The 27,078-nt window shown below is 43.1% G+C and overlaps 1 protein-coding gene across 1 annotated transcript in view; it reads left to right on the top strand.

Annotated features, from left to right (window-relative positions):
• The window catches only part of ADGRV1 (adhesion G protein-coupled receptor V1), a 1,128,533-nt gene that overhangs the window by 222,920 nt on the left and 878,535 nt on the right, over window positions 1-27,078 (top strand). Inside the window, exons 27-31 of the mRNA XM_029573357.1 lie at window positions 1,989-2,128; window positions 7,579-8,188; window positions 8,819-9,034; window positions 25,290-25,505; window positions 25,868-26,112. Coding sequence (XP_029429217.1) covers window positions 1,989-2,128; window positions 7,579-8,188; window positions 8,819-9,034; window positions 25,290-25,505; window positions 25,868-26,112 — 1,427 coding nt within the window. The remainder of the gene's footprint in view (window positions 1-1,988; window positions 2,129-7,578; window positions 8,189-8,818; window positions 9,035-25,289; window positions 25,506-25,867; window positions 26,113-27,078) is intronic.

Genomic DNA, 27,078 nt, shown 5'->3' with positions numbered 1-27,078 from the left:
GTTTAAGAAAATTATTATAATTTTATGTAATAATTGAAACAATAGCTTCCATGTATCCTTTTTAGCAAGGATTTTAAGTGGAAAAGAGCAGACTGATTTGATTCAGATTAGATTTGGGTTTAATTTGAGTTCCAGCCCTGCACATTTATTTATTTACTAAGGAATTTGTATGCCACTTATTCACATCAATTGAAATTGAGGTTTACAGCAACTTTTGAAATCCTCAGTTATTAGATGGAAAATGCAGAAACATTACCTTAATGTCATAGGAATGCCAAATGTTTGTTAAACCTTGATGGCATTTCTGACGTGGACGATCCAGTGCAAATCTTCCAGTTTTCTAAAGTTGACCACGCCAAGTCAGCTTCAGATAAACCTAGATTTTTTTTTTTATAGGTTGTGATACCTTTTATCAGAATGAAAAATAACGTGTTGAAATATATGAGCTTCTGAGACCACGCAGATCCTTATTTGAGATGGGGGAAGGGGGCTGGAGAGAAGAAGAAGGGACCTATATGATGAACACAGCTTATGTACACCAACATCAATTTTTTTTTTTTTGGCTTAAAAGGTATCAGAACCTATAGAGATTCCAGTTTTCTACAGGACCAATATAGCTACCAGAACTCTGCACTTTCAGACAGATCAGCTGTATCCTCAGGTCTCATAACTTGCTAACCCATAGCAAATGATATTTATCATTCAACATTTTTAAGATGTGTTTGCTTTTTTGGATTTTCTGTCAAAACAAAAGCACACAGGAAAATGGCTGAAAATATCATTCTTTAAGAAACTTAGAGACATGATGGCAGAAAAAGACCATATGGCCCATCCACTCTGCCCATCCGTCCAATTAATTTAGCATTATAATTCTCATCACGTCCTTAGGGATCCCGTTTACTCATCCCATGCTTTCCTGAATTCGCACAAATTTGATACTTGTGAGTATGAAAGCCATTTTAAAACATTGTCGAAGGCTTCAGCTCTTGCAAGTGTCCTACTCCTTGTCTCTCCTAAGCATTCATTTCTTGCATATAACTCAGAAATAAAAGGCAACACACACAAGTAAAAAAAAATGTCTTAGAAGGCACTGCCTTTTTGATGGACAAATGTAAAACATTTCATGACAAGCTTCCGGGAATTAACCTTCCATTCCTGAAGCCCAATCAGAATGAGCAGGTCAGAGTAAAAGATGACGATTATCAGGAAATGCAAGTAAATTACAGATATAATTAGAATATTAGTGTGAAGGAGAAGAGAGGGCCGGGGTTAATGTTTGGGTCTCTACAAATTTCTCTAAATGGTCAGCATATTGTGTGGTCATTTTTATGGGGGGTAGTTCTTAATGGCTATGTATATGGTTACATTGATTATACATTTTAATTACTGTTTTAATTTGTAAACCGCTCTAGCCAGATCTGGAATCTGTTGTGCGGTATATAAGAAATCAGAAATAAATGTGTTAGAGTGATAGGAAGATCTTCAGAGGGATAGCCGTGTTAGTCTCGTGTAGCAAAAAGGACACGAGGCGGGTGTCACCTCATAGACTAACCAATTTACTGAGGCATGAACTTTCAAGGGTAAGAAGGTGACAGAGAGGCATTAGAATTATTTCTGGTACTGAATTAACCCCGCCCCTGGGCCAAGTCTTTAAGTTCTTTTAAGTCAATTCTGAATTGTTTGATCATTTTAAGTCCAAATGCCTTACATTCATGGCTGGTCCTGAATTTACCTTTTCGTTTCCTGATCCATAAGATCATTGATGCAGTGATCTCTGAATACGTATCCCCAGCAGCAGCCTCAACAGGCAGAAGCCAAAATAGAGGTTTACCTTCCTTTTTTCATTTGAAGGCTGCTGTCTGCAATCAGCTCACTTCAGAGCCTATCAAAATATTGACAGGTATTACAGCAACTGTCACCTTTGTCATTGCCGTTATACTAATTTATTTCATTTTTGGTGTTTCTTGGGACTTGCTGAACTCATGCAGCCAGCTTGGGGATAGCAGCACACATTATTGTGACAATTGAGGCTTCTGACGATGCTCATGGAGTGTTTGAATTCAGCAGCGACTCCCTGAATGTCATTGGTACGGAACCTGAAGGTGGATTCAGCACGCTCACACTACAGGCCAGTACATTTTGATTTTGACTCTTTTTTTGATGGTCTTCTTCTTTTTATGTTTGCCCTTCTATTTTTACTGGAGTCTGTCCCAACCCTGCATATTATCAAGAGGATGGGGTCGGACCAGAGAGGAAATATGAATAGATCAAGATAGATAAGGCATCAGACACAGTCAATTGCCATTGCCTGATATTTGCTCTCTTAAATCCTAAAACCTTCTAATTGCCTTAACTTCCCTTTTCTATTGATGTGAAATATAGGGATTCTGTTTACTAAGGTGCAGGGGTAAAATGTTATTGTGCATTATTAGTGGCTAGGCCTCATTAGGAATAATGGAAACTGCAGTAAACAACGTGCAGTTTGCATTTGTATTAGTAAATAGACCCCATAGACCACAATGCTATCTGATTGTGCAAATGTACACTTGAGACAGCCAGCAGATGTTTCCTCCAGGGACAATGAACAGTGCTACTAGACCTAACTATTTGCAAGAAGCAGGGCCTAGGCATGGCTGAGCACGACACTCTGACTGTGAGGACAACATGGAGCAGAGCAGCGAGCGGAAACGTGCCTGGGTCACTTTGGCTGGGGTATTCAGCAGCAGTTACCTGGTGCAGTTTGCAATTACATTTAATCAGCGATGGTTACCTGGGTAGTTTCAGGACAGAGATCCTGAATATCAGCACTACCCGGGTAAAAGTTAAACCTCCCCCTGAACATCTCTGCTCTGCCTTTCTTTATCCATGTAAATTGTACCTGTGTAATGAGATATCCGGATAGAACGAAGCTGGTCAGCGGGGCAGGAATTTCAAATCTTGGGGTTTCTCTTGTTAAGTTACCTGGACAGACTCCTTTCAGTATCAACCTCTATGCGCCTTATGCTTAGATTTTTGCTGATCTGTGTTTCTGTTTTGTCTTTTGTTTTCAGTAAATCAGCAAGTCTTTTTTTTTTTTTAACTGCTGGTGTGTAAAGCTTTCACCTTTCTTTTTTAGTATTCAACTGGCCTAACACGTTACAGTTTGTCTGGTAAAGCAAAGGAACACAGTTTTGAGGTTTACCTCTGCCTGTCCTTTCTTGCTGATTACTGATGAATGCATCTAAAATGTACATCATTTCTGTATCCAAGTGCAACCCCTTTTTTTCACTAGAGCCCCCGTTAGAGGTTGCAGAGGCTGTGAACTACCCTGGGAGCAGTCACGGTCCTCTAGGGATGGCCAGTTTGGGCCAGAGAAATCTCTGGAGGCCGAGGAGGAGACTTATCAAAATCCAACAACGTCCAAGGTCCACACCTGAGCTTGGTTCCAAAACTAGAATTTTATTGTAAATCTTTAGGCAGCAGATAACTGGATACAGTTAAAAAATGAACACGTGCAGCACTTCTCAGTCTTCAAATCAATTTCTTTGAAAATAAGAGATCCAACAAATCAACCTTCAGTCCCAATGCCTTCAGGGCAGCATTTTCCAAAATAAACCTTTTCCTGGAGCTTCCCCAGCAGATTGTTACACCCCTTGACTTCAGGGCTTCTTCCCTCTGCTTGGCTATTAGGAATCTCTATCCTATGCCTAGATTCAATCAAATTCTTTTCTCTAACTCCTCAGAACCTGAGGAGTCCTCAACAACTCCCCAAGAAGTCTATGGAAGCATCTTGTATAGCTTCTACCCAACCCATCCCCTTTATGGGAATGAACCTCCTACTATATCCAACCCTATCTATCTCAAACCATCACTCATACTAGACATGAAGGTTATCACATCCCCCTTTACTCTTCCTTAACCAGGAAGCAAGCTTGCAAATTGCAAGAGATCTGCAACACAGAACTCAATGACCTCTGACTCGAGAGAGCAGGAACCCTTTAGCGAAGACTCTTTAGTGACCCTACGCAGGGTTTCCCAAGAAATAATAGAAGGGACGCAGAATGATTTATTTTTTCTGCAAATCACCTTTTCTGTAGATCCAAAGTATTTTTTGTTTATAAAACAATTATTTTCGTTTTTTCAGACTTTTCGTTTTTCCATGTTTTAGCTCAAGTAGCACTGTTAAACAGGGCCAGTGCAAGACTATTTGGCACCCTAGGCGAAAGTTTGCTCTTGGACCCCTCTCCAACATACTATTGCTGGCAGCTCCAGCACTCCTTCCGAATGGTGGCAGTGGCTCCAGCACAGTGCTCCCTTCTTTAGCAGTATTAGATCTGGCACAGCACCCCTCTATGCTTCGTGCTGTCAGAATTTTGCGCCTCTCCCAAATTTTGGCTCTCTAGCCAACTGCCTAGTTTGCCTAATGGAAGCACCGGCCCTGCTGTTAAACCCCTGATTCTCACCAAACACCTTCTCCCAGGAAATACCACAGATGTTCTGCCCCTTTGAGTTGGTTGATGATGGCACTAGGGGTGTGCATTCGTTTCCTACATATTGGTAATCCACAACGTATAGGGCCATATTCGTTGTATTTGTGGGGAAGCAAAACATATTGCGATTCCCCATGAATACAACAAATCTTCGCCGAATTATTCGGCCATCTAAAAGAGCAAATTTAAACAACCCCCCCACCCCCCCACCCTCCTGACCCCTCCAAGACTTACCAAAACTCCCTGGTGGTCCAGCGGGGAGTCTGGGAGCCATCTCCTGCACTCACGCCCTCGCCTGCCGGTATTCAAAATGGCGACGATAGCCTTTGACCTTACTGTGTCACAGGGGCTACCGGCGCCATTGGTTGGTCCCTGTCACATGTTAGGAGCAATAGATGGCCGAGGGGGGGGGGGGGGTCAGTAGGGTGGGGGGTTGTAGTTAATTCAGTTTTAGCCGGGAAATGAATAAGAATTAACACATGAACGTATCGGGTGGCCCCCCTTGCTGAATGCAATGTATCTGCCCCCCGACGAATACGAATCCTGAATGCAATGTATGGCGTCCCTCTGCCCATCCCTAGGTGGCACCCACGATGCCTCCGACTCCATCACTGCTTCTCAGCAAGCTTACTGCACTTTGCTTCTCAGAAAGAATACAGGCACAAAGTACAGACTGTTAGTAGTCTAGTGCTTTACGATAGTGATATACTTTCGAGGGTTTCCAAATTACTTTCATATATTAATAAACTTCCTCAAACAAATTAAAGGGATTCTTGTGAAATGAAAATGAAAGAGGAGATACTGTTCCAAAATGTGCTACAAGAGAAATGAAATATGAAAATATTTACTCAGGATGATAAACCTTTAAGGTCACCGGTGTCCACTGCAATTAACCTGAGCTCAGTTAAATCAGTCCTGGTTGCTTCAGCCCCGGAAAATAAAGAACAGTTTCAAAATAAGAGCCACAGTAGAACAAACAAGTGAGATTGACTTTCATTCCCCTGCGCACTAGAACTCAGTCCCCAAGGAGAGAAGAAATGTTGTTTCCTAAAGCTTTTAATTGAATTTAAGATTTATAGCTCTCCCTTCTGTGGTTGAAAGCCCATTCAAGGCAGATAACAGAAAGAATAGCCCTTACGAGAAGGAGTACATATGCAACCATATGATTGGTAATGGACACTGAAAACCACAGACTCTAACTGCAGTAGATACGTAAGTCTGGTGGTTACTCGCATCTAGGAATGTTCTGGAGTTGCTTTTCAGAAGACCCAACAGGGGTATGGCAGGGAAACCAAGGCGTGCCTCAAACTCCGTGGCTATCACAAGATATCTTTCTTTTAGAAACATCACAAGTACCTGCTTCTAACAAACCTTTCACTTCGAGCACTTTCCAAGGTATAGGAAGAGATAGAGGTTCACAAACTCATGTAGTTGTCATTGGGGGTTGTAACAGGACAGTCTACCATGGACAATGAGGAATGTTCACAGAACAGGCGTCATCAAGATGGAGCTCAATACAGTGACATGCTGTCCATTGTTTAACTGTGCTGGCTGACTCTCATTTTGAAGGAACTAAATGTTATTCACAAGAGGATTAAAGCTACTTGTTTAACTAGTTAGAGAGACCGTACACTCTGGAGCTTGACTATAGCTAGTAATAGTACCTCTTTTTCTGATCAGAACCAACTGTACGAGTCTGGCCTCTTCACATGAGCTCACACCAGAGATTCCTATTAGTCCCGACATGGATGGAAGGAAAAGCAGATTGAGAAAAAAATAGAACTGCTGTTCTACTTTTAAGCCCCTTATATCATATATATATATATATATATATATATATATATATATATATATATATATATATATATATATATATATATGATGTGCAGGGCTGACTAGGCAATACTATATTTTCAAGAGAGGAATTATCTAATGGGTTTTTGCAAAATAACCTCAGAGGAATTTGCCAGTAAGGAGAGTTCCAAAGGGAAGGTGATCAATAAAGAGTAATAGGAAGGTTCATCCCCTAAATTGATGGTCTGTAGTTTGAGCATATATAGGGTAACTTGATGAGTCACTAGAGGGAATTCTTGGAGTAATTGTTGACGAGAGATGTCTGAAGGGGAATTGGGGAGAGCAGCCATGGAGCTAGACTCTACTCTGGGGCCTTTTTCTTGCATCTGCAGGAGAGAGTGTTTTCTTGGATAACTGATGAAGGGTAGAAAACGAGGATTCCAAGCCTGCTACCAGTGATTAATTATTAGCAAGAAAAGAAAGGAATGCTTCAGTTTTTCCCACTGCAGCTGAAACGAGAGAGAGGACTTTTGGGGAGAAGACCCAGGGATCCTCGTGTTGCTGTATCATACTTAAGCAGCATAAGGAACTGCATCTGTTTTTGTGATTTTGGAATTCAAGGAACTATTTCCTGTTCTGATTTTGTATTTTGGACTGTCTATATATATTTTTGTACTTGCTGATCTTGTGTTTTTTTGTTTTTGAGTAAAAGCTATTTTTCTGCTTGGAACACAACACTTATAGTATGGACTGTTTATTTTTTGAGTGATCCCCTCTTGGGCCCCACAGGTTAACCCTGTCCTCATGACAAAATCTGTTTCCCCCAACCTTGCAATGAGTGAATTGGAATTCAACAAGGATTAAAAGTTTGACCCCCTTGAAAAGGGATGGGGTGTGCATTAAATACTTAAGTGCAGTTTCCTGATTGGATACAAATGATCCAATCAGCACTGGCTCCCAGCTGTCCCTCAGAAATCTATTTAAACAGAACACTCTTCGTCTTGGTTACTTGTTCTTTTTTTTAGATATTTCAGCTACCTAGTCTATACTTGCTTGTAAACTGTGTGAAAACAAAGCTGCAGCATCTCCTTAGGTGCAATGATAAGTAACATATTCCATTTTTGTTTTAGCTGCAAGTCAGGAGTTTGCTGGGAACTGTGTCTCCTGCCCCTTCTGTGAGCCATGTCTCCTGAATGCTTGGCAGTGTGTGACAAGTACTTACCACTCTAGAACACACAAACATGCAGAACTCCAAAACTATACTACAGAGTTCAACACTTGTTAAACATTAATTTTTGACTGTTTTGCTCTCCAGGTGTTGCGTTTAAATGGTGATTTGTCTCAGGTAACTTTGTACTGGAGCATTGATTCTGATCCTTCGGGGGATCTGGTATCAAACTATGGCAGTGTCACCTTTGGAAGAGGACAAAGAAGAAATAACATAACCGTGCGAGTTTCACCTGACGAAGTTCCAGAGCTAGATGAAAGGTTTTCTGTTTTAATTACCAATGTTTCCAGTGGCCGACTGGGGATATATACCAATGCTACTTTAACTATCCTTGCTAGTGATGATCCATATGGACTCTTTATCTTTTCTGAAACAAACAGGCCAATAAGAGTTTTGGAAGCACTAAAAAATGTCTCCTTAACAATTGTGAGATTAAATGGCCTCTTAGGCATAGTTATGGTCACATATAGAACCATGGATGTCACTGACAAGTCATTTTATCTTCCACCAAATGTGGTTCGAGCGATGGAGGGAAAGGACTATTTACCCATTTCTGGAGCAGTAGTTTTTGCTGCCAACATGAGTGAGGCTACTATTATCCTTCCTATTTTGGATGATGATGAGCCAGAGAGGGCGGAATCAGTGTTTGTGGAACTACTCAATGCTACTTTGGTAAAAGGAGTCCAAAATCGGTCAAGTAAGTACAATCATTATTCACAGTCATTTAATTTCTGAGTTAGGATTTTTCAAATGATGATCTTCTACATGACAACAAATGCTCAGCTGAAGTCATTGTAATCACTGAAACACCATATTCATAAGCTGAAAATGGATAATACCATGTAGTCTGTGGTTAATCGTGTGGACACCTCATAAGTTTACATTGGCTTTTCTCTGAATGCCTCACGTTAAGGTTATACAGCGTTTTAGAAGCTGTTATGCACGTCAATTGAATTAGCTTTGACTAATGTCTAATCATCGGTGACCACACTGTTTTTTTTGCAAAGGAAACCGGACACTTATCTTAGCATTGCTTGGACAGTATTAGACACCGGGTCGGTGTTGTCTAAGCAATGCTAAGAATAAGTGGAGGAAATATCGAAAAGTTATCTGGCTAAATGCTGCTGAATGCTTATCCTTATATGTTTTGTATCATGACCTTAGCACTTTATGCCAAAGCCAATTTGAATAGATGAGAATGAATATCTTGTTTATCAGCCATATAATTTCATTAGCATAGTAACACTTTCACTTGCTTTCTTCTGATTATCCTTTCAGATTGTTTGTTTCTGGATAATAGCCAACGAAAGTTTCTTTTATGTTCTAGTTGTAGATTCTCCTCGCCTTGGACCAAAAGGCAACATAATTGCTCAAATAATTATCAATGCCAATGATGATGCTTTTGGAGTTCTTCAGCTTTCAGCCAGAACTGTGCGTGTTGCTGAAAATTATGTTGGACCAATTATCAATGTGACCAGAACTGGAGGAATGTTTGCAGATGTTTCTGTGAAGTTTAAAGCTGTGCCAATGACAGCAACAGCTGGTGAGGAAGCAGACAGTCAAGCATTATTATTTATTCACATTTATAAACCATAAAATCCTGCAAAGCACTCAATATGGTGTGCAAATATATTGTTGAGAATCATATTGTATTAGATGTGTGTAAGAGCATAAGTAAAGGTTTCTTGATAGGCCAGAAGAATATGATTGAAATAAATTTGCATACAAGAGATATGGAGTTAACATGTAGAATATTAGTTCATTTGAAATTTTGACCACTGTGCTGCTCTTAGTCATGTGTGATCTGCCTGTGGGCTAAATGCAACCTTTCAGGTCGATTTCAAAACTGTTGCTCACGCAAAAATGCCCACATATACATGTATGTTGGCCGGTTGCGAGCAATGTGTGAAGGATTTCAAAGGGGCCTGGGATAAACACTGTGGATCCCTAATAAATAAATAAATAAATAAATAAATCTAAACTGGCACAGTGGTGCAGTTACTACTCTTAAGTGAAACATGGGGGTAACTTGCACGGAGCAGCAGTTACTACGTTAGGAAGCTTGCTGGGCAGACTAGATGGACCATTTTGGTCTTTTTCTGCCTTCATTAATATGTTACTATGTTAAAAAGCCACAATACACACATATGTACCCATGCATACTTGAGGAATAAAGGGGATGGAAAAGGGGCAGGGCTTGGGCATTCCAGGGTGAGGCCAACACTTACACGCTTAACTCTGAATTTTAAAACTGAATACCATATCATGCATACACAAGATATTCCTGTAACTTTACTGCTGTCCTCGATGAGGAGCAAGTTTGTAAATCTTGAGTTGTAAGGCTTGGAGGACAGGGTGAGGGGTCTACCTCAACTGGACAGTGTGCAGGAAGAAGAACCAGAGGAGTCTGAAAGACCTGGACAATCCAGTGGACTAATTGGAAAACTGGACATGAGCCTCGTGCGAGCATATTTTAAAATTCACTGACTTACGCTTGTAAAAGTGACAACGTTCTCTGGAAGACATATGAGCTAGCTGTGCTAGAGTACCCTCTTAATGCATAAACATTTTAATGAAAAAATCAATAACACAAATAAAACAATATGTAGCGTGTGATGACTCTTAAACACACCTCATACAGAGTACGCGCTTAAAATTAGAAGCACATTTATATGTGGTTGGTGAAAATATCTTAAACAAGGGGTGAATTTGAGAATATTTCTTAATAGTAAATTTTTATATATATAATGTCTCCGGGCTGACTTCCGGGCTCTGACGTCAGTGGGAGGAGCCCCTGGACGCAGATAAGATCGGCGTCTTGGGAAGGTCTTTTGCTGCTGACATTACCTGCTGGGGTAAGCTGAGGGAAGCTTGCAGTTTTTCTTCTTGAAAAAAGAGACTTGCGATACTTTTCTTCACTGCTAAAGCTACACAGCTGCTCCCCCATGCTGTGCTGACTTCCGGGCTCTGAGGTCGGTGGGAGGAGCCCCTAGACGCAGATAAGATCGGCGTCTTGGGAAGGTCTTTTGCTGCTGACATTACCTGCTGGGGTAAGCTGAGGGAAGCTTGCAGTTTTTCTTCTTGAAAAAAGAGACTTGCGATACTTTTCTTCACTGCTAAAGCTACACAGCTGCTCCCCCATGCTGTGCTGACTTCCGGGCTCTGACGTCGGTGGGAGGAGCCCCTAGACGCACATAAGATCGGCATCCTACGGCGCTCTCGCCGTCGGCGCGTCGCCAAAGCCGCGAGCCTAAGGGGCGAGTGCGGCTTGCCGGCTTAGCCGGACGCAGACGGACCACGACGGAATTCCCAGAGGAAAGTTATATATATTTTACCAGCAGCCATCGGGAATTGGTTGGAATCTATATTGTGTCCCAAAGATCTGGATTTGAGGTACTGTTCTTCAAATTTTTCCTTTAAATATACCTGGTTGAGCTCCTTTGGTAATGCCACATACCAAAAGGAAAGGGAAACTAATTACTTCTACCCCAGTAATTAGTTTGTAAATTTTTATATATATAATGTCTCAATAAGGGTAGCTCTTAAAGACATGAATATCCAAAAAAGTGTGAGAAGCGAAACCTTGGCCGTTGTCGAGCCAATTCAGATGAGTTTTTTGGATATTCATGTCTTTAAGAACTACCCTAATTGAGACATTATATATATAAAAACATTTTACTATTAAGAAATATTCTCAAATTCATTCCTTGTTTAAGATACTTTCATTTTTTTGGGAGGTATTATCTACACCGACCAAAATCACAAATGATTGAATAGACCGGGCAGTCTTTGAATACATATGGAGGCTCGCCGACAAGATTGCTGATGCCGTACCTGAGATAATACATAATATTTCTGATAACTGCAATTAAAATTGAAAAATTTATAAAAAAGTGAAATGAATTGTTTTGGCAATTAAGTAGAGAATTCACGATGAATTTCTCTTTTTTTGCGATATGGAGCAGAGACTCAACAGGAACTTTACCAATACCAGCCCTCATTCCCCTTAGGTTGAGCTCTTGGTGCCAAGATCGGCTGGACTTAGATGCAGGCCCCTGTGAAGAGAAGAATCTGTCGAAGAAGAGGTTGAGGCCAGCAGGAAGAAAACAAAGTCAGTACAAGCAGATGTCAGGGCAGGTACTAGACAGCAGAGTCGAGAGCAGACTGAGGTCAAGGGCAGGTGGAGTACAGCAAGTTGAGGAGCAAGCAGAGGTCAAAAGGCAAGCAGAAGTCAATGTGGTCGAGAAGCAGACCAAGGTCAAGCTAGGAATCCAAACAAAGACAAACCGGGGATCCGAACCGAGGTCAAGATGAGTAGTCAGTCCAGAGGGAATGGTAAGAAGACACTGAAGATGGATGAGGGACTAAAAACCAGGAACGCAGGAACTCCAAAGACACAGGAAGGAGCCAGGAACATGAAGATAAGACACTGGAACAGAAGCAGGACCAGAAATCAGGAACAATGAGCCAAACAGCTATTTTGAAGAGTTTGACCTATTGCCGAGTCGCCTGAGGTAGGTCTGAGCAGGCTTTAATATTGGAGAGCCTATAATGTCATCAGTGGGTGCCGCGGTGGGTTTTATTCTGCGGGACCTTTAAATTGATCTGAGCCACTCACATATGTGCCTAGGGACACCCCACTCAGCTGACTGGTGTGTCGGGCCAGTGTGGTGGCCTTTCCATCCTTATTTGGGTGCCTGCCATGGTGGCATTGGCCCCCCTCTGACTCCGGGCAGCAGGTAAGTTGGCCGGCTGCAGGATGGACATGCAACTGGCCAAATGCAAATGTAGCCCCCTCCTCTAAACCCCCTCCAAGAGGCTTGGGTTTCTTAGGGTGTGACGCGTGGAACACCCTTAGGAGGCTCTTGTCCAAGATGGTTGAGGCAGGCTCCCATGTATTTTCCTCCAGATCGTAACCCTCTCAGGAGATCAGGTTTTCCCACCTCTTGTTCCGACGCCGAACATACAAGATCTTGTTCCTTTGGGAGACCTGGTTATCTTTGTTGGACACCTTTTGGAGTCTTGGTACCTTCTGGGTTGGCCATGTGAGGACTAAGGGCTTGAGGAAGGAGACATGGAAGACATAATGGATGCCCAAGGAGGCGAATATGTATAGTTGATAGGTAATAGGCTCAACCTGACAGGAAACAGGGAAAGGCCTAATGTAGCAAGGGTCGAGCCTCATGGAAGATATCCTGAGATGGATATGGTGGGTACTCAGCTAAATCTTTTCCACAGGTTTAAATTGTGGCACCAACCACTGGTGAACATCTGTTGCTTTCTTGGCTCTTTGAGTGACTTTCCAAAGCATCTCCTTCATATGAATCCAGAGTTCCTGGAGCTCCTGAGTGGTTAGTTGAGCTGCTAGGGAAGGAATGGACAATGGGACCATAAACTGAAGAGACGCTGTCTTCTGTGCACAATTTGGAATGGTGATGATCCCATGGCAGAGCTAATATGGGAGTTATGGAAGAATTCTGCCCATGGGAGGATGGCAGCCCAATTATCCTGGCGATCATTGGCATAGGCCCTCAGGAAGGCTTTCAAGGTCCAGATAGTTTAATCATACCCTTGTAGGACACTAGCTGATTAATTAGTAAATTCACCTGTAAATTTAAAGTACTCTAATTCCAACACCCTTAGTATCCTAAACTTAACTAGGAACTCAATAAAACTAAGATGAAGGCAGCAGTCCAGCAGCAAGAGGGGGGGCCTTCCAGTCATTTGCATTGAGTGTCACATGTATGATTTTTTACCTGCCGGTAAGAGATTTTATGTGTACACTCAGTGCAAAGAGCTCTTGGCTCTCAGGGAATGAGTCCAATCTCTGGAGGCTAGAGTAGCAGGCTTGGCAGAGCTGAGGCAGACAGAGAGGTACATTGATGAGACCTTCAGGGACATAGTAGCCAAGTCCCAAATCCAATCTGGCAGCCCCAGTGCTGCCTTGGATCAGAAAGGTCTCCCAGTAGGAGAACATCACCCTGGTGTAGCAGGAAGTGATCCTGTAGCAAGGCCTTGCTCTCCAGGTGATGTTTGTTTATTTATTTATTTAAAAACTTTTCTATACCATCGTTAAGATAGATACCATCACAATGGTTTTACAGTAAGGCACATAAATTAATGTTGATAGTTGTATCGAATTATATCAATTAAACAGGTGCCATAAAGGTTTGGTTACATAGTTTTATAATAACTATTTGGTGAATGTGATAAATCATGTCCTTTTCTACCTGTATCATTTTTGATTACATGTATAGATTTAGAATTGTATCTTATCCTTTAGTGTTGGGAGAAAATGAAAATAAAAATACGCACATATTGATTAAAGTGCTGTGTGTGAATGTTCTACTGTCCGCTTCTTACACTATCCTAGATTCTATTCTCCATTCTCTTTGTGATAAGCTTGTTTAAAGAGCCATGTTTTTAAACTTTTTCAAAAAGTTTTGATGTCTCTTAGTAGTCCTGCTAAAGATAGCACCCTTTCTCTCACTTGGGTTAGTCTTGCTGTGTTGACTGAAGGAATAGTTAGGAGTGTTTTATTGGCTGATCTCAGGTTTCTATGAGGAACGTGTACGCGAAGTGCTGTGTTCAGCCATTCTGCTTTTTCGTTATATATTAATTTATGTATCGTGCATAGTGTTTTGTACTGTATTCTTTGCTCAATGGGTAACCAGTGCAATTCAACTAGGGTTTCGGTGATGTGGTCTCTTTTACTTTTACCAGTCAGAATTCTTGCATCAGTGTTTTGTAGTATTTGGAGTGGTCTTAGTGTGTTTGGTATACCCAGTAGCAGGGTGTTACAGTAATCAGTGCTCGTTAAATATTAAAACTTGTAAAACTGATCGAAAGTTTGTTGTTAGTAGTGGTTTTAGTCTTCTGAGAATCATTAGTTTGGCGTATCCTTCCTTAACTTTTAAAGATGTATGTTGTTTCATGCTTAGTTCCATGTCAATTATTACTCAGAGGTTCCATACTTTCTCTGCTAATTCTATTTTCTGGTTGTTTTTGAGTGGGATTAGGTTCTGAATGATCTCTCTATTTTTACATTCTAAATGTAGGAATTCTGTTTTCTCTATATTAATAACTAATTCCATTTGGTTTAGTAGCTGTTTAATGATATCTAGATACATGTTAGCTGTAGGTAGTATTAATTGAATATCATCAGCGTATATGTAATGTATGATACCCAGACCTGCCAGAAGGTGACATAAAGGTAACAGATATATGTTAAAGAGTGTTGCGGATAAGGCTTATCCCTGTGATACTCCTGTTTGAAGGTTTATTTTTTCTGATATTTCGTCTTTGATCTGTACTTGAAAGTATCTGTTATTTAGATATCTGAACCGGTTGATTGTTTTGTTGTTTAATCCTATTTCTTCTAATCTTTTTAATAGTATGTCATGATTTACTGTATCAAAAGCCGCTGACAGGTCTAGCATCACTAGAATGTAATGTTTTCCACTATCGAAACCTCTCATGATGTTGTCTGTTAGTGAAAGCAGCAGTGTCTCTGTGCTGTAGTGTTACAAAAGCCATGTTGTGATGGATACAGGATATTATTGTTATCTAAGTGGTCCGCTAATTGATTTTGTATAGTTTTTTCTATTAATTTTGCAATTGGGATAGATTTGATAGTAATTGCTCAAGATAAGCGAGTCACTGTTTTTTTTCTTTAAAATTGGTTTTACGATGGCCCCTTTTAGTATATCTGGCATGGTCCCTTCCTCTAAGGATAGATTAATGATCTTTGCTAATATCGGGGAAACTGTGATGGCTACGTTTTTATGTCTATGGTTGGTATTGTGTCATATGCATGTGGGGCCGAATTTAGCTTTTTTATCATGGATTCAACTTCCAGTTCTGATATCTCATTAAATGTAGTCCATTGTTTAATGTCTCTTTTTTGCATTTTAATTTCTTATTTAGTTACATTTGGGATTTTTGTTTTTAGGTTCGTAATTTTGTCACTGAAGAAATTTGCTATTTCATTACATCTATTTACTGGTAGGTTTTGGGGATTTTTTACTATGGTGAATAAGGTTCTTGGGTTATTGGCAAACTTCTCTATTTTAGTGCTGAAGTATTGTTTCTTTGCGTCAAGGATTACTTGTTTATAGTAGGCTAAGTATTTTCTATATTTAGTTAGGTTTTCTGTATTATTTTTTTTCCAATTGTCCTCTCCCACTGAAGACAAGTCTCCCAGGGCTACTGCCCAGGAGGATAGGCCATCATAGTTGGTGATTCAATTATTAGAAATGTAGCTAGCAGGGTGGCTTGTGGATGTGAGGACCGTCTGGTAACTTGCCTGCCTGGTGCGAAGGTGGCAGACCTCACGAGTCACCTAGATAGGATTATAGACAGTGCTGGGGAGGAGCCGGCTGTCGTGGTACATATGGGCACCAATGACATAGGAAAATGTGGGAGAGAGGTTCTGGAAGCCAAATTTAGGCTTTTAGGTAGAAAGCTGAAATCCAGAACCTCCAGGGTGGCATTCTCTGAAATGCTTCCTGTTCCACATGCAGGTCCCCAGAGGCAGGCAGAGCTCCAGAGTTTCAATGTATGGATGAGACGATGGTGAGGGAAGAGGGATTCAGTTTTGTAAGGAACTGGGGAAACTTTTGGGGAAGGGGAAGACTTTTCCGAAAGGATGGGCTCCACCTTAACAGAGTGGAACCAAGCTGCTGGCACTAACTTTCAAAAAGGAGATAGAGCAGCTTTTAAACTAGAACAAGGGGGAAAGCCGACAGTCACTCAGCAGTGCATAGTTCAGAGAAATGTATCCTTGAAGGATACTAATGAAACAGGAGAGTTAAGGCATCCCAACAGAGAGGTTCCAATAAAAGCAAACGTAGTCCATGTACCTGTATGTAAAAAATCACCGAAGCTAATGATTTCCCAATTATCCCTAACAACTGAAAATCAGGTTGTTAATACAAACAAAAAACACACTTTGAAATGGCTGTATGCCAATGCCAGAAGTCTAAGAAGTAAGATGGGAGAGTTAGATTGTATAGCAGTAAATGATGAGATTGACATAATTGGCATCACAGAGACTTGGTGGAAGGAGGAAAACCAATGGAACAGTGCTATATCTGGGTACAAATTATATCGCAATGATAGGGAGGATCAACTTGATGGAGGTGTGGCACTTTATGTCTGGGAGGGTATAGAGTCCAACAGGATAAAGATCATACAAGAGACTAAATGCTCAGTAGAATCTATATGGATAGAAATCCCATGTGTGTTGGGTAAGAGTGTAGTGATAGGAGTATACTACTGTCCACCTGGACAAAATAGTCAGACAAATGATGAAATGCTAAGAGAAATCAGGGAAGCTAACTAATTTGGTAGTGCAATAATAATTGGAGATTTCAATTACCCCAATATTGACTGGGTAAATGTAACATCAGGACTTGCTAGAGAGATATAAAGTTCCTGGATGTAATAAATGACTTTTTCATGGAGCAATTGGTTCAGGAACCAACAAGAGAGGGAGCTATTTTAGATTTAATTCTTAGTGGAACGCAGGATTTGGTGAGAGAGGTAACGGTGGTAGGGCCACTTGGAAATAGTGATCATAACATGATCAAATTTAAACTAATAATTGGAAAGTGGACAATAAGTAAATCTACAGCTCTAACACTAAACTTTCAAAAGGGAAACTTTGATAAAGGGAGGAAAATAATTAGAAAAAAACTGAAAGGTGCAGCTGCAAAGGTTAAAAGTGTTCAACAGGCATGGATATTGTTTAAAAATACAATCCTAGAGGCGCACTCCAGATGTATTCCACACATTAAGAAAGGTGGAAGGAAGGCAAAACAATTACCATCATGGTTAAAAGATGAGGTGAAAGAGGCTATCTTACTCAAAAAACATCCTTCAAAAATTGGAAGAAGGATCCATCTGAAGAAAATAGGATAAAACAGAAGCATTGTCAAGTTAAGTGTAAAACATTGATAAGAGAGGCGAAGAGAGAATTTGAAATGAATTTGGCAAAAACTCATAATAAAAACTTTTTAAAATATATACGAACCAAGAAATCTGTGAGGGAGTCGGTTGGACCATTAAATGACCGAAGGGTTAAAGGGGCTCTTAGGGAAGATAAGGCCATTGCAGAAAGACTAAGGGGCGGATTTTAAAACGAGCGCGAATAGCCTACTTTTGTTTGCGCTCCAGGCGCAAACAAAAGTACGCTGGATTTTAGTAGATACGCGTGGAGCCACGCGCGCAAGGCTATCGATTTCGTATAGCCGGCGCGCGCCGAGCCGTGCAGCCTACCCCCGTTCCCTCCAAGGCCGCTCCGAAATCGGAGCGGCCTCGGAGGGAACTTTCCTTTGCCCTCCCCTCACCTTCCCCTCCCTTCCCCTACCTAACCCACCCGCCCGGCCCTGTCTAAACCCCCCCCTTACCTTTGTTGGGGGATTTACGCCTCCCGGAGGGAGGCGTAAATCCCCGCGCGTCAGCGGGCCTCCTGCGCGCTGGGACGCGACCTGGGGGCGGGTCCGGAGGGCGCGGCCACGCCCCCGGGCCGCCCCGGGCCATAGCCACGCCCCCGGAACGCTCCCTACACGCCCCGAAAACGCCGCACGGTTCGGGCCCGCCCCCCGACACGCCCCCTCCGAAAACCCCGGGACTTACGCGAGTCCCGGGGCTCTGCGCGCGCTGGTAGGCCTATGTAAAATAGGCTTCCCGGCGCGCAGGGCCCTGCTCGCGTAAATCCACCCGGTTTTGGGCGGATTTACGCGAGCAGGGCTCTGAAAATCCGCCCCTAAATGAATTATTTGCTTCCGTGTTTACTAATGAGGATGTTGGGGAGATACCAATTCCGGAGATGGTTTACAAGGGTGATGAGTCAGATGAACTGAACCAAATCACTGTGAACCTGGAAGATGTAGTAGGCCAGATTGACAAACTAAAGAGTAGCAAATCACCTGGACTGGATGGTATGCATCCTAGGGTACTGAAGGAACAAAAAAGAAATTTCTGATCTATTAGTTAAAATTTGTAACCTATCATTAAAATCAAGACTGGAGGGTGGCCAATGTAACCCTGATATTTAAAAAGGGTTCCGGGGTGATCCGGGTAACTATAGACCAGTGAGCCTGACTTCAGTGCCCGGAAAAATAGTGGAGATTATTCTAAAAATCAAAATCGTAGAGCATATAGAAAGCCTTGGTTTAATGGAACACAGTCAATATGGATTTACCCAAGGGAATTCTTGCCTAACAAATCTGCTTCATTTTTTTGAAGTTGTTAATAAACATGTGCATAAAGGTGAACTGGTAAATGTAGTGTATTTGGATTTTCAGAAGGCGTTTGACAAAGTCCCTCATGAGAGACTTCTAAGAAAACTAAAATGTCATGGGATAGGAGGTGATATCCTTTCGTGTCTTTTCGTGGTTAAAAGACAGGAAACAAAGAGTAGGATTAAATGGTCAGTTTTCTCAGTGGAAAAGGGTAAACAGTGGAGTGCCTCAGGGATCTGTACTTGGACTAGTGCTTTTCAATATATGTATAAATGATCTGGAAAGAAATACGACGAATGAGGTTATCAAATTTGCGGACAATACAAAATTATTCAGAGTAGTTAAATCACAAGAGATTTGTGATATATTACAGGAGCACCTTGCAAGACTGGAAGATTGGGCATTCAAATGGCAGATGAAATTTAATGTGGACAAGTGCAAGGTGTTGCATATAGGGAAAAATAACCCTTGCTGTAGTTACATGATGTTAGGTTCTATATTAGGTAGAGATGTGAATCGTGTCCTCGATCGTCTTAATGATCGATTTCGGCTGGGAGGGGGAGGGAATCGTATTGTTGCCGTTTGGGTGTGTAAACTATCGTGAAAATCGTTAAAATCGTGAGCCGACACACTAAAACCCCCTAAAACCCACCCCCGACCCTTTAAATTAAATCCCCCACCCTCCCGAACCCCCCCCAAATGCTTTAAATTTCCTGGGGATCCAGCGGTGGTCCAGAACGGCGGCGGTCCGGAACGGCCCCCTCAATTGAATCCTGTTGTCTTCAGCCGGCGCCATTTTGCAAAATGGCCGCCGCAAAATGGCGGCGGCCATAGACAAAAACGATTCGATGCAGGAGGTCATTCCGGACCCCTGCTGGACTTTTGGCAAGTCTTGTGAGGGTCAGGAGGCCCCCCCAAGCTGGCCAAAAGTTCCTGGGAGTCCAGCGGGGTTCAGGAAGCGATTTCTTGCCGCGAATCGTTTTCCGTACGGAAAATTGCGCCGGCAGGAGATCGACTGCAGGAGGTCATTCAGCGGCGAACCCCCGCTGAACGACCTCCTGCAGTCGATCTCCTGCCGGCGCCATTTTCCGTACGGAAAACAATTCGCGGCAAGAAATCGCTTCCTGAACCCCGCTGGACTCCCAGGAACTTTTGGCCAGCTTGGGGGGGCCTCCTGACCCCCTCAAGACTTGCCAAAAGTCCAGCGGGGGTCCGGAACGACCTCCTGCGTCGAATTGTTTTTGTCTATGGCCGCCGCCATTTTGCGGCGGCCATTTTGCAAAATTTCGCTGGCTGAAGACAACAGGATTCAATTGAAGGGGCCGTTCCGGACTGCCGCCGTTCTGGACCACCGCTGGATCCCCAGGTAATTTAAAGCATTTGGGGGGGGTTCGGGAGGGTGGGGGATTTAATTTAAAGGGTCGGGGGTGGGTTTTAGGGGGTTTTAGTGTGCCGGTTTTCCTGCCCTCCCCCTTCCCCCGATTTACGATTTTTTAACGATAAATCGGGGGAATTGGTATTGTATCGTGGCCCTAACAATTTTTGACGATTTAAAATATATCGGACGATATTTTAAATCGTCAAAAAACGATTCACATCCCTAATATTAGGAGCTACTACCCAGGAAAAAGATCTAGGCATCATAGTGGATAATACTTTAAAATAGTCGGCGGAGTGTGCTGCAGCAGTCAAAAAAACAAACAGAATGTTAGGAATTATTTGGAAGGAAATGGTTAATAAATTGGAAAATGTCATAATGCCTCTTTATCGCTCCATGGTAAGACCACACCTTGAATACTGTGTCCAATTCTGGTCGCCGCATCTCAAAAAAGATATAATTGCGATGGAGAAGGTACAGAGAAGGGTAACCAAAATGATAAAGGGGATGGAACAACTCCCTTATGAGGAAAGGCTGAAGAGGTTAGGGCTGTTCAGCTTGGAGAAGAGACAGCTGAGGGGGGATATGATAGAGGTCTTTAAGATCTTAAGAGGTCTTGACGAGTAGATGTGAATCGGTTATTTACACTTTCGGATAATAGAAGGACTAGGGTGCATTCCATGAAGTTAGCAAGTAGCACATTTACGACTAATCAGAGAAAACTCTTTTTCACTCAATGCACAATTAATCTCTGGAATTTGTTGCCAGAGGATGTGGTTAGTGCAGTTAGAGTAGCAGGGTTCAAAAAAGGTTTGGATAAGTTCTTGGAGGAGAGTTCCATTAATGGCTATTAATCAAGTTTACTTAGAGAATAACCACTGCTATTAATTGCATCAGTAGCTTGGGATCTTCTTGGTGTTTGGGTAATTGCCAGGTTCTTGTGGCCTGGTTTGGCCTCTGCTGGAAACAGGATGCTGGGCTTGATGGACCCTTGGTCTGACCCAGCATGGCAATTTTTTATGTTCTTATGTTCTGTTCTGACTGGCCGTTGGCTTGTGGATGGTAGACAGTGGTGTAGTCTAATGTGATGTGAAATTTCCTGCAAAAATAGTGCCAGTATTTGGCAGTAAACTAGGTGCCTCGATCTGAGATGATATGCTTGGGCAAGCCATGCAGATGAAAAATGTGATTGGTAAACAGCCAGGCCAGTTCAGGTGCTGAGGGAAGGCCAGGAAGGGGAACAAAGTGAGCTATCTTTGAGAATCAGTCGATAACAACCCAAATAGTGCTGCAGCTGTTAGAGAGGGGAAGATTCACCACAAAGTTGGTGGACAGATGGATCCAGAGTTCCCTGGGGGCCAGCAATGGCTGTGACAGCCCCCAAGGTTGTCGCACCAATGGTTTTTGCTGTGCGCAGGTAGGACAAGAGTCCACATAGGCCCTGACGACTCTCCGTATCTGGCACCACCAGTAATACTGCAGCATGAGAGTCCAAGCCCACCCAGGGTGACCTGAGACACGGGAATCGTGGGACCATTTGAAATCTTTTTCTCAGAGCCGGCATGGAACAACTCTTCCCTGGAGGGACGATTATAGAAGAGGCCAGGAGGATCCTGGCTGGATCGATAATGTGTCTGGGGAGATCAGGCGTGTCTTCTGCTTCAAAAGATCAGAAGGGGGTATCTGCCTGAGTGATCTTGGATGGAGGCCGGTACCTCACTTCAAAGTCAAAACATGCAAAAAGCAGGGACCATCAGGCTTGACGTGTATTCAGACGTTGTACATGGTGAAGATGTTCCAAGTTCTTGTAATTGGTGAATATCGTAATCCAGTGTTGCGCACACTCTCCAACCACTACCACCACTCCTCAAGCTCCAGCTTAATGGCCAGTAACTTCCTGTCTCTGATTCCATGGTTCTGCTTGTTGGAAGGGAAGATTTGTGGGAAGATGGAGCAGGGGCGGAGAACCCCCATAATGGAATGCTGGCTCAACATGGCCCCTATATCTAAGGAGGAGGCATCGACTTCTAAGATAAAAGGACATGTGGGGTCTGGATGATGGAGGCACAGTTCCTGGAGAAAAGCCTTCTTCAACTATAGGAAGGCAGCGACCGTTTCAGGAGGCCAAGCTTTGGTATTAGCTCCCTTCCAGGTGAGCGCCTGAGTGGGGACCATGATCCAGATGTAATTGGGGATGAAGTGTCAGTAGTAGTTTGCAAAGCCCAAACACCTCTGCAGAGCGTGGAGGCTAGAAGGTTGTGACCAGACCTGGATACACTTGACCTTCTCTGGATCCATATGGAAGTCCCTACCAGAAATGATGTACTCCAGAAAGGCTAGGCTCTCTCTCTCGAAGAGGCACTTATCCAGCTTTGCATATCATTTATTTGCCCATAGTCACTGGAGGACTTGGCAAATGTTCTGATGATGGGACATGAGGTCTTTTGAGAAGATGAGGATATTGCGAGGTACACCACGACACAGACATACAGGAGGCCCTTCAAGATTTCATTCATCTTTATTTGGAATACTGCGGGGGCATTACACAGGCCAAAGGGATTCACCAGATATTCATAGTAGCCGTCCCGTGTGTTGAGCACCACCTTCCACTCATCGCTTTGTTTTATTCAAATTAGATTTTAGGCTCCACGGAGGTCCAACTTCGTAAACATTTTAGCTCCCTGGAGGCGGTCAAAGAGCTCGCAAGTGAGCGGCAGTATGTTATGGTCTTTCTTTGTTATAGAATTCAGCTCCCAGTAATCTATGTAAAGGCATAAAGAACCGTCTTTTTTGAACACAAGGAAGAGCCATGCCCCAGTGGAGGGCCTAATGAAACCCCGGTTGAGGTTTCCTTGATATACTTGGACATAGCTGCGGTCTCCAGGACCAACAAGGGATATACCCTTCCTCATGGGGGTTAGTGCTGGGTGGCAGATTAATGGCACAGTCGAACATATGTTGGGAAGGCAGCATCTCCGATTTTCTCTTGGAAAACATAGCATATTCAACGTACTGAGGAGGCAGTCCTATCAAGGTCTTTGCCAGGGACAAAAGTTGGTGGTGGCTCGATTCGTTGAAGGCAGGAATTATGGCAATGGGTCCCCCAGCTCGTAAGTTGAAGCGAGCCCCAGTCAAAGTGAGGAGAGTGGAGCTGCAGCCCAGGGTAGCCCCAACACGATGGGGTGGACAGCCTTATCAGTGATGTGGAAGACTATACTCTCTATGTGTGGGTTGCCTGTGTGATGGTGCAGGGGAGCTGTGGTGGTGGTGATCCAGCCAGGAATCAACTCTGTGTGTATGAAGGAGATAACTAGTGGCATCTTTTGAGGAACCACCATCTGATTACAGCCTTTTCTGATTTTCCCCTGGGTTGCCTTCCTGGGCCATCTGGGACTATGTCCTTCCCCTCCCCGTGGATTCTCTCATAATCTCCCTCCAGTCTGGTTTAGAGAATGGAATATACCTTCCATTACAATGATATGGTTTTATAGCCAGTACTGGAAGTTAAAACATGTTTGCTTTTCCTTTCCTTTTCTGTGATCATGGTGCTTGTTAGGGATGTGAATCGTGTGCCCGATCGTTTTAACGATCGGGTTCGGCTGGGGAGGGGGGGAAATCTGATCGTTACGAGATGTGAATTGGAATCGGTTCCGATTCCAATTCACATCACTAATTTTTTTTTTAGTGAGGTCCGCGCCGATAAAAAAAACAACCCACCCCGACCCTTTAAAATTACCCCTGTAGCCTCCCCCACTCTCCCGACCCTCCCAAAAAACTTTTTACACATACCTGGTGGTCCAGGGGGCGCGGGCAGCGATCTCCCGTTCCCACGCTATCAGCTGCGCTAAAAAAAATGGCGCCGATGGCCCTTTGCCCTTACCATGTGACAGGGCAAAGGTAGCACCGGCGCCATTTTGAATATTGGCAATACGGCCCGCGTGCAGGAGATCGCTCCCAGACCCCCGCTGGACCCCCAGGGACTTTTGGCCAGCTTTGGGGGGGCCTCCTGACCCCAACAAGACTTGCCAAAAGTCCAGCGGGGGTCCGGGAGCGACCTCCTGCACTCCGGCCGTATTGCCAGTTCTCAAAATGGCGCCGGCGCTACCTTTGCCCTCACAATGTCACAGGGGCTGACCGTCGGCCGACGGTCAGCCCCAAAGCTGGCCAAAAGTCCCTGGGGGTCCAGCGGGGGTCCGGGAGCGATCTCCTGCACGCGGGCCGTATTGCCAATATTCAAAATGGCGCCGGCACTACCTTTGCCCTGTCACATGGTAAGGGCAAAGGGCCATCGGCGCCATTTTTTTTAGCGCAGCTGATAGTGTGGGAACGGGAGATCGCTGCCCGCGGCCCCCCTGGACCACCAGGTATGTGTAAAAAGTTTTGGGGGGGGTGTCGGGAGAGTAGGGGAGACTAAGGGGGTAATTTTAAAGGGTCGGGTGGGTTTTTTTTTTTATCGGGCCATCGGCGCCATTTATATTAGTGGCAGCCAAAATGGCGCCGATGGCCCGAGAGCGGGAGATCGCGCCGGGACCCCCCCACTGGACCACCAGGTAATTTAAAACATGTTGGGGGGGGTTCGGGAGGGTGGGGGATTTGTTTTAAAGGGTCGGGGTGGGTTTTAGGGTTGTTTTGGTGTGCCGGTTTTCCCGCCCTCCCCCTCCCCCGATTTATGATTTTTCACGATAAATTGTGAAATTGTATCGCGACTGTAACGATTTTTGACGATTTAAAATATATCTGACGATTTTTTTAAATCGTCAAAAAATGATTCACATCCCTAGTGCTTGTGACCTTTTTCTTGGCAAAATGCAGCAGATGTTTGCCTTTGCTTTCTGTAGCTCACAGTACCCATTCTTCCCTCTTTCAAGGACTAGCCAGGTTTGACTCTGCTTAGCTCCTGAGATCTAATATGTTCGGGCTCTTGTAGACCAGTGATGCCTGAAAACATGATTGCATGTAGTAAATTTTAAAAAGAAGCATTTGTAAGAAAGTATAGTGTTGACAACTTTTACTTGTTATCCTCATGCTATTTTTTTGAGTCTTATGTTGAAATCAAGAAAACAAAAAATGTGTTAATGAAATTATTTGGTGTTTGTTGCTTTTTAAAAATAACTCTTCTTTATTTGAGAAATATATACCAACAACTATATTAAGACACATTTACTATTGTGCAGGTGAAGACTACAGTGTAGCCTCGACTGATGTTGTATTGCTAGATGGTGAGACGAGTAAATCTGTGCCAATTTATATAATTAATGACATCAGTCCTGAGTTGGAAGAGTCCTTTCTTGTGGAGCTGCTGAATCAGACAACAGGGGGAGCCCTACTGGGGGACATGATGCAAGCAGTTATAATCATCGAGGCCTCTGATGATCCCTATGGATCTTTTGGTAAATTAGAATATATTTGTATTCTTTTTTCATCATTTTATAAATTTTCTTTCCTTATTTTTTTTAAAGAATGTCTTTCTTAGAGAAAAAGTTATCTTATCAGTCAGTTGTTAGGATGTAAGCATTGACCCACATTATCAAATTTCAGTTTATAAGGTCAGTTATATGAATGATTGACAAATGCAGAAAATATCTTTGACACACTTTTAAATGTTACTGCAAGCTTTTATAAGGTCCTTTTCAATTACAAGATTTTATTACAGTCTGATTTGTACACTTACTTAGTATTATTTAGAAGAGGTGAGCAAATTCTCCACCTTGTATGTCAGTATGCAGGTGGCATTATGCTGCCATGTTTTCAGTTTTTCAGATCACAACACTCACCATAGATGAGCCTGAGTTCAGTTCAATGAAGGTAGAGCTTCCTGTAATTCGAAACTCGGGGACTCTCGGCAATGTTATTGTCCATTGGGTTGCCACCATTAATGGACAGCTTGCCACTGGTGACCTGCATGTTGCCTCAGGTAATGTGACCTTTGCCCCTGGGGAAATCATTCGGAGTTTGTGGTTGGAGATCCTAGCAGACGACATACCGGAAATTGAAGAGGTGAGACAAAAACTAGAATTAACTTGTACAGAAGTTATTATTGCTTGTTGATTTGTAGTGACTAAGTGGAATGTGTTAAAAATAAAACAAAACATTTTTAAATTAAGATGTAAGCAAGTTCATTATATTTGATTGAAAATGTTAGCAGCACAGTTTTGTCATGGAAACAGGAAGAGGAGGGATTATGCCAGGGACACTCAAAGAAACTCTGTTGTCATTGTACTACTGTTAATGTGGCTGTCACTGTCAGATTGGTAGGGAAAGGAAGATGGGTGGACTTGGAGAGGTTGAAGGAGAGGGGAGAGCACGTGAGATCCAAGGGAAAAGAGGGACTGAAAGCTGTGGAGTGAGCGCTGAAAAGGAGTGCAACTAGAAAAGGGAGAAGGAGGTCTATGTGACAGATCCACATAGGATAGGGAGTACTGGGAGAGTGAACACCCAAAAAGGAGATAGAGGGTTGTGAGTGGGGGTGGCATTCAGAGAAGAGAGGAAGAACTATTGAGATTGAGAACCAGAGAGGAGCATGAGGACTAGGAAATTTCTGATAGTCAGACAGGAGAACGGAGGATTGGAAGAAGAGTTGATGATCAAAGAGGAAATGTAAAGATTGGGAGAGCCAGAGAGAAAATAGAGGTCAGAGATGATATGGAGACCTGAGAAGGAAAGGTGTGAGAGCCAGGAAGGAGATGGAGTGTTTAGAAAGTCAGAAAGACACAGAGATAGAAGACTGATAGAGGACAATGGATGAGAGGATGGGGGAAATGGATGGAGACAGATGGAGGAATGGGAGAGTGGGAGGTAAAAGATGCAGTGAGAGCTGGACAAGAGGAGAAAGTGAAGCAGTGGTGATGAGGAGAAAGAGTGAATGGGGCAGAGAAATCCAAATCCAAAAGGTAGAAGGAAATGAAAAGTAAAATAGAGAAGTGTTATATGGAGGAAGACACACAGAAAGAAAGTGAAACAAAA

The sequence above is a fragment of the Rhinatrema bivittatum genome, chromosome 1 (assembly GCF_901001135.1).
Source record: "Rhinatrema bivittatum chromosome 1, aRhiBiv1.1, whole genome shotgun sequence".
Taxonomy (NCBI): domain Eukaryota; kingdom Metazoa; phylum Chordata; class Amphibia; order Gymnophiona; family Rhinatrematidae; genus Rhinatrema; species Rhinatrema bivittatum.
Note: the sequence above shows the minus strand (reverse complement) of the source record. Positions and strands in the feature narration are given on the sequence as shown.